The 8,240-nt window shown below is 43.0% G+C and overlaps 1 protein-coding gene across 1 annotated transcript; it reads right to left on the bottom strand.

Moving 5' to 3' along the window:
• Positions 1-2,948: 2,948 nt before the first annotated feature.
• On the bottom strand, positions 2,949-7,231 carry LOC106369810. The gene is made up of 5 exons (XM_013809921.2): positions 7,016-7,231; positions 4,254-4,539; positions 3,735-4,174; positions 3,565-3,678; positions 2,949-3,494 (listed from the first exon to the last, which is right to left on the bottom strand). The coding sequence occupies exons 1-5, from the start codon at positions 7,229-7,231 to the stop codon at positions 2,949-2,951; spliced, it is 1,602 nt and encodes a 533-aa protein (XP_013665375.2).
• Positions 7,232-8,240: the final 1,009 nt, after the last annotated feature.

Here is an 8,240-nt window from a genome sequence, read left to right as displayed (position 1 = left end):
AACACAAGACCTCCTAGCATGAGATTTTCCAACTTCAAGCGAAAGAATAAAATGAACAACATTCGCGAGCTCTTGGAAAACCGATTCATAAAAAAGACTGAATGCAGACCATCAATCGCAATCTGTCTGGAGGGCAGAGACATTACCAACCAGCACCGATTAAGAGATGGAACTTCCCGACCCATAACGAGGGTAGGAAAAGGATCGATTTCATTTATGGAGGCTCGAAGTTCTGCAACTCAGTCAACTCAACTAAAGCATACCAGAAGAGAGCTGAGAACAATGTAGGAATTAGAGAACCCTTTAAAAGGTCCTGATCACGAAATCACCTTCAACGAAACCGCAGACCTCGATAAACCACACGACGATGGTCTCGTGATTCGAAACAACGTCGGTGGCTGCAAACTATCCCGAGTAATGATCGACACCGGAAGCTCGGCCGACGTCATCTTCTACGAAGCATTTAAGAAAATGGGATTCACCAAAGCACTCCTAAAACAAGAGCAAACTCCTCTCATTGGCTTCGCAGGAGAGACCACCTACTCTCTCGGATCAATCGAGCTCGTGGTAACCGCCGGAGAAGTCAGAAAAATCGTAGAATTCATCGTGATAGACCGTCTAGCCCCATTCAATGCAATCCTTGGTAGACCTTGGCTATACAGCATGAAGGCAGTTCCTTCGACATATCACCAATGCCTGAAGTTCCCAACGCCAAAAGGTATCGAAACTATCAGAGGAAGCTAGAAGAACTATAGGACATGCTACCTCGCCAGCTTTAAGGTCATCGAACAACAACCTTAATCACAACCAAAGCTAACAAATAGACGTACCTACGTACACGAACAATCGAACAACCGACCCTGTCCTCAGGGAAATAATCGAACTACGTTATGACTTGATCTCTCGACGAGGGTACGTAGGCAACTCACGACACGAGTTCAGTCTCCTCCCACCAACAAAACTCAAAGTAGCCACACCGCAACACTCGTGGAACAGCAGCTCGATAATGTCAAAGACTGTTTCCTTTCACTAATTTGTAACAAAACAGAATCCAACATCTTAGCAAATACAATCCCTAGACGTTCGAGCACAACAAATTTCTCATATCAGGAAATCGCATAAAATTCACAGTTGACCAAAAACCTGGACCATGGTCAAGTCCTCGGTCGCGGCCAACTCCGCTAACAAGCGCTACAAAACTAATAAACAAAATCTTTTGTTACATCAAAACTGTCGATAGGATTATTTACAAAAATCGACACATGCCCCCAAAAGGTCAGCCTCGCACGAAACATAAAGTGGCGACAAACAAATCGGGACCTACGATCCCTTCTTAATTAAATAAAAGGAATATTTATAAAGCAAAAAAAAACACAAAACAAAAGAAAAATTTCCAAAAATCTATTCTTTGATGCCAAATTCACCGTCCTCCAACCGGTCATCCGAGCACTTCGCCGTATCATCCGCTGCAGAAGGAACCTTAGCAAAGAAATCCTCGGGCAGATCCTCCAAAATCTGGGGCAGGTCGAGCTTCTCGATAGAGAAACCGAGGTCACCATCAGATCAACTTCGGATCCGAGCTCGACCTCCTTTTCTTGAAGCCGCAGCAACTCATCCGAAGCCAGGAGATTGTTGTTCATAAACTCTTTCAGGAGATCTATGTTGGCCACAACTTCCCAAAGACGAGCCTCACTATCAGCCGCCGCCTTCTTTTGTTCCCATTTTTCCTTCAGAGAAACCAATACTTCCAAATAGCTGTCCGCCATAACCTTCTTGGCATCGTAGACCGCACGGCGGCGATCATCAGCAAACTTGTTGGCAGAAGATTCAACCTTCACCTCCATAACGGAAATTCGCTCAAGGGCCTATCTCCTTTCGTTGCTCACAACCAGAAGAGCTTCGAGCGTAGCAGCCTGATTCTCCAGCTTTTCGGCGAAAGCCAGTTTGGCGGCGTTGGCACGCTCCCGATCTTGAGCCATCTTAAGACCGAGCTTAAGCTCACGAACAACCTTCTTTATTTCGTTAAGTTCGTCAGAACGCGGAACGTCCTGTAGGCGTTTTTCTAAAGTCGCCGCGAACTCATTGTTAGCTTCCATAGCCTGAAACACGGCAGATCAATAAAGATAAAACGAACCAAAGATTCGACAAAGATCATGTTTCAAAAAGAATCACCTTAGCATGGGCCACAGCCATCTTTACATAGGCTTCGCGCTCCGTCATATTATGCAGAGAAGGAAGCGGACATCTGGCGGGCTTGAAATGCCTCACCAATTGAGCAACACTGCATGGATCCTCAGTAATGGGGAAGTCCTTGGAATGCGAGAACTGCCAATGAAACGACTAGGCATCAACCATATGATTCGGGACAACAAGACGACGATCCGAACCATTCATCTTAGCTTTCTTTGGAGGACGATCACGCCCCTCCGAACCCGTTGGTCTGCTCGGCTTAACGCGAGCAACAAATGCCTCACCTTCAGGATCTTTGGTCCCTTGGGACGAGGACCGTGGAAGTCGAGTCTCCTCACGCAGAACCTTTGTGAGTGCGTCGCTCACGTCTCCGGATCGAATGCGATCTACATTGGCAACACCAGTTCGAGTTTGCACCGTGTCAGAATCACGAGAGTTAGATCTTCTCGAAATCATGCTATTTAACAAGTAAAAACGAGATTGAACGAAATATTACGTAAGTTCCCAAATGAAGCTAAAGGCTTTATAAAGGACGAGACCTCGCAATATCTCAACAACACAAGTGAAATAATCTCGAAAGATAAGGAAACTGGGATATTCCGAAATTATATACTTATCCGTCAGAAAAAACATTCAAAATATCGAGATCAAAGATCAGCGAATATCCAAAGACATTAAAAAAAAAGAAAAAGCTAACTAGAAACGGAGTCATCGGGGACAGACGACCCCCCGACTTGATCCACATAATCATCAGAGATTTAAAGAAGATCGAGCTCAGAGATCGACCAATCAGGCACAGCAGCCGACGCCGGAAGATCCACACATTCTCTTTCCATTTCCTTCAAATGAGCAAGTTCCGCATCCACAGTCAAGCCTCCATCCTTGAGCTCGGTCAAGAGATCGATATTCGCAACCACCTGATGAGCAGATATTTCATTCTTCTTGCTCGCCCACCTATCTTTCAAGGATTCAAGAATCTCCCGATACTTGGCCGCAGTGTCGCGACGAGCAATACGGGAAGCTCTGCGAACATCCCGATCCCTCTCAACTTCGAGCGCCACAATTCTTGCCCGTTTAGCGACCATCCGAGATTTGAGAGCCTTATTTACCAGATGAACTCTTTTCCAGTCTTCAGTCAAAGCTTCGATCTTCTCAGCATCCTCCTTCCCCTCTCGCTTGGTGGCTTCAAGCTCTTCTGAAAGCCTCTTGATCTCAGAACCAATTCTTTCGATTTCATTATCATTCCTGGAAGCCGCGACATGATCCTCCGTCATCACGACATATTCATTGAAAGCCTCCATAACCTGAAAAAAAAATCGAGATAAGCAAATAATACGAAGTGATTCTTTGAAAAAAGGTAAACGAGAAACGAACCTTAGAGCTCGCCACAGCAACCTTTGCATAGGCCTCCTTCTCAACTGACGAAGCGAGAGAAGGAAGACGGCAACCCGCGGACCTCATACAACCAGCAAGGGAAATCAGATCGCTCTGAACCGCAAATGAAGAACCATCTCCCCTAGGGATAAACCTAGGACGAGATGGACCGGACAAAGACTCCTCTGACGTCCTTTACGAGTCACCACCACAGTCTCCTCATCCATACCAGGACTCAACGAAGCAGGAGGCTGACTTTCTGCTGGAACATCATCATCGTCGGAATCATGGATCGAGATTAAAGGGGACTTTCCTGAAGCTTGACTCCTCGACGCAGACCCGGAAGTTTGGAACGACGACCTCCTCACGAGCTGTCTATTTAACCGATCCGTAGACTGGTCCTGACCAGAAGAGGCTCCTGCGACCTCCTGGGAATGCCCGGTCTCGTCCTCGGACTTCTCGATTAAAGGAGCTACGCCAGTCCCCACTGGCAAGGCAAAAACAGTCTGAATCCGAGTTTGGTCAAAAGTGAACCAATTCGAGCGACATCTCCGAAGGATTCTCATCATACCACAGATCTCATCCAACATCGAGGAACTTCCAGCAGGAACTACATTAAGTAAAATAAAACAAAAATTTTAGTCTTCGATCCCGAAAACCCTAAACGCATAGGCGAGATAGAAACTAACTGATATTCTCAGCCCAACGCCGAGAGAGCCGGGAGAAATTGAAGTCACCCATAGATGCTCGATCCATCCTGAAAACGAAGAACTGTTCGCGCCACTTCTCGTCTCGATAAGGAATATGTTCTATGACGTGACGACCTGGACGTGGAGAAACAAGGAAAGTCCCAGGGGTCTGATTGTTCCGTTTCACCAGAATGAACTGCCGAAACTCGCTAAGACCAAAAGCGAGACCCTCCTCCCTAGCCTTAACCAGAAACGCAACAAGATGCCTGAGGAAATTCGGGAGAAGCTGAGAGAGGGATAACCCATGCTCTGCCAAGATCTCAAGTATTGGTTCCGGAATCGGGAAGATAAGACCGCAAGAATGGGAAAAGGAAAGATAGGCTCTGTAGTAGCCCTCTCTCACGGTTTCAGGGTCTCATCCGCTCTGGCCAAATCAAGAACGACAGAACGATCGACCCCATGAACCTCGTGAAGGTTCTCGAGATCATCCGCAGTAGTAGTTGGACGAGGAAAATTGAAAGACAAATACATCTCGATCTCGAATAGAAAGATTTTTGAGCAAGGGAGAAAGAGAGCTGAGATAGGAAACAAAGATAAGGCTGAAAGAAAGCCTCCTACGTATATATAAGCCTCCCTAACGGCTCTATCATCGCTATCGAGAAAGGCAATTATAACCTAGTCTACGCCCTAGCGGCGACTAAAGTAGCCGTTACCGATTAAAATAATAATAAAAGAAAGCGTGCCGACAAACGGTTCTTTTCGAAAATGATCATTAAAATCGAACCCGAATGATTTCAACTATTTAACCACAAAATCCAGACCAAAGGATAACCGCCCCTTTTTCCTTATCGATCAAATCAAAAAAGGCTGGGGGACAAATGTTGGACCCAATTTTGGTTAAGACCAAAATGGGCCCCGATCAGAGACATGGGCCGAGACATGCCGAGGCCCACAACCAGAATCGAGCTCGTAGAAGGAGTCACAGAGGTCGCAATGATCGCACAACAAGAAGCTGAGATCGCGGAGCTGGCACGGAGATCTCGGAGTCGACTCTCTATAATGGAAGGAAAAGAAACAAGGAGGAAGAGACGTTGAAAACCCTAGAGAGAGCCTTACATTCATATAAATGTTATTGTCTTGCCACTTTTAGATTCTTTCTTGATCGAACTTGTGTGTATCATTCGATCTAGTTCAACTCATTGTATTTGATCCCATATATCAATAAAGTCTATTTTTGCCTACTGGAAACTATTTAACATCGTTGTGTTCTGAAGATATCGTTGTCCACATCATTTATCTTCCCTAGATCAACCCCGATCACTATCAAATACTTTGTGTCGAATTTAGGTTCTACACTTCTTTTTGTCGGAATCCTTGAACTACAAGCCTAGATTTGTATTTTCCACCAGGTTTTCATGCCATTATCCATCTATTCCCTAATGCTTTGCAGCCAGGTGGTAAATCCGTTATGTACCATGTATAATTTTGTATGATAGAATCAAATTCACTTCTGACATCTTCGTTCCAAGATGGAGCTTCTGGTGAAGCCATGGCTTCTGCCAAAGTTTTTGGAATATTTTCTACTAAAAATGCCATTAGGAAATCTTCACCAAAAGATTTTTCCTTTCAAGCTCTTTTGCTACTTCGAGGTTCATTTTTTTTTTAATTTTCTTAAATATCATTTATAGAAATCTCGACGTTTGTCTCAGTTTCTGAGTCCTTGTCGTTGTCTCTTTCTTCTCGAGTTTGTTTTGAACCTTGTTTTTCCTTACATGGAAAAATATTTTCGAAGAAAAATGCATTCTTAATTCCATGACTGTATTGACATGAATGTCTGATATTTCAGATTTATGTACCAGAAATCGATAAGCACTACTGTTATGTGCATATCCGATGAAGGTCCAATCCACTATTTTAGGTCCAATAGTGACCTTCTTTGATGACGGTACCGCAACTTTTGCTAAGCACCCCCACACTTTGAGGTATTTATACGAAAGTTAAATTACCTTTCCATAATTCATATGAAGTTTTGCGAGTTACTTTGTGTGGACTTTTGTTGAGGATATAATTAGTGGTAAGCAACGCTTTCCCCCCTCCCCCCCTCCCCCCTCCACATGTTCTGGGGGGTAACCCAGATTCCTGCAACATTGCATTAATCATCTCTTTAAGAGTTCAGTTTTTGCGTTCAACAACTCCATTAGATTCTGGTGAGTAAGAAGTTGTAGTTTGATGGATTATTCCATGTTCTTTATAGAATGCATTAAATGAACCATCATACTCGCCTCCTCAGTCGTTTCTAACTACTTTAATAGTTGTTTTAAGATGATTTTCGACCTCGAGTTTAAGGTTTCATCTTTGCTATGTAATAAATATACATAACAATATTTTGTGCAGTCATTATGAAGGGCACAAAGTACTTTTTCCCCCCTCAAGTTTGTATGTATTTTAAATCACATAAATCAGTGTGAATTAAATCTAGTGGTTTATTAATTCTTTCAACATGAGGTGAAGGCGTTTTTGTGAGCTTAATCTGTACACATACTTCGCATTTTTGTTTACATGTTTTGCATTTAGGACTTAGATTTAAATTCATTAATCTTTGTATCGATTTGTAGTTTATATGGCCTAATCTTTCATACCATATATTAAAAGACTCAACCAAATAAACAACTAGCTCTTTCTTATTCATTGAAACTTTTGGAGCTACAACTTTCGGATTGATTGTCATTACATTCATCTAGACAAGTCCATCTTTAACATACCCTTTTTTCCAAATACATCCCATTCTTCTTAATCACGAGTTTGTCCGCCTCAAGACTTGTGGTGAATCCATTCTTGTTGAGCAAGGTTCCCAAGACCAGGTTCTTCTTCATGTCAGGCACATGCTTCACATTCGTCAAAGTGACTCCACGTCCAGATGTCATCTTCAAAACCACATTGCCGCGGCCTTCAATCTTGGAGACTTCAGTGTTCCCCATGAACAGCTTCTCCTGAGTCTTAATTTTCTGATAAGTGTAGCGTCTTCGTAGCTCTCTCCTTCAAGATCGGATCGAACTTGCTCTTGTTTCATCTCGGTCATAGTCACCATTGGAATTTTACGATTTAAAAACCGCAAGAACTTGTTATCTCGTATGAAATTCGAATTGATCGTATAAAACGACAACGGTTAACTAAACACATTGAACTGCCTCCACTATACAAGAAATTCAAACTTTCTTCGGAATCGACGTCGTTTCGGAAGCGCTCTTTCGATAAATCGTAAAAACGGTTATGTCGGAAACGGCCTGAAAGGGTCCAGAACGCGGCTAAAAGCCCACTCACTATTTTATACGAAATCAAGCCCAATAGTTATGACGGTTTATCTTTTATTTTGCTGGAGAAGATAAATGTCAAGTTCGGAGGATAATTGTGAAGTTTCCAAAGATAAACACGAAGATCGAAGGAAAATGGAATATTTCCGTGAAGCAATAAACTCGACCGAAAGCAGAAAGGGAAAGAGCAAATCGCCTCTAGGATGAGTATATAAGGACGTCGAGGTTGAAGAGGAAGGAAGACAAATCTTTTTACTCTTAGAACTCTCTGCACTTAGAAACTCTAGGCATTATTCTCGACATGTTCTGTTTCGATGACTGGCACTCGATTACTAGACGAACTCGCAAAGGCGGTTCGATCTCTTGTTCTACTCTTTCAATCGAACTACGTTCGGCTTGATCCTCAAAATGGGTACGTAGGTAGCCTTTCATAAGGTTCAGTCCAAAATCAATTAAACTTTTTCGTATCTTTTTTGTTTTATGTTATCGAGCTGCAACTCAACTTGGTTTAAGGTTTTAGGTTGCTAGAACTAGGTAATTCGCTGACAAGTCTTGCGGACGAAGCTTTTATAATCTCTTGTAATGATCGTAACGCTCTTACGCGGATTCGAAATAAGATCTATTTTTTCTATAAATTCGTTTTGTTATCTTTTTATATTTTCCGCATTTATTCGGT

The sequence above is a fragment of the Brassica napus genome, chromosome A8 (assembly GCF_020379485.1).
Source record: "Brassica napus cultivar Da-Ae chromosome A8, Da-Ae, whole genome shotgun sequence".
NCBI lineage: Eukaryota > Viridiplantae > Streptophyta > Magnoliopsida > Brassicales > Brassicaceae > Brassica > Brassica napus.
Note: the sequence above shows the minus strand (reverse complement) of the source record. Positions and strands in the feature narration are given on the sequence as shown.

What these genes read in the sequence shown, in the direction of transcription:
- LOC106369810 (XM_013809921.2), bottom strand. Translation starts at nt 7,231, where the DNA reads ATGGGGAACACTGAAGTCTCCAAGATTGAAGGCCGCGGCAATGTGGTT. An exon ending in GTCAGAGGAGTCTTTGTCCG is followed by an intron (nt 3,679 to 3,734) that starts GTCCATCTCGTC and finishes TTTGCGGTTCAG; the next exon opens with AGCGATCTGATTTCCCTTGC. An exon ending in TTGCTGTGGCGAGCTCTAAG is followed by an intron (nt 3,495 to 3,564) that starts GTTCGTTTCTCG and finishes TTTTTTTTTCAG; the next exon opens with GTTATGGAGGCTTTCAATGA.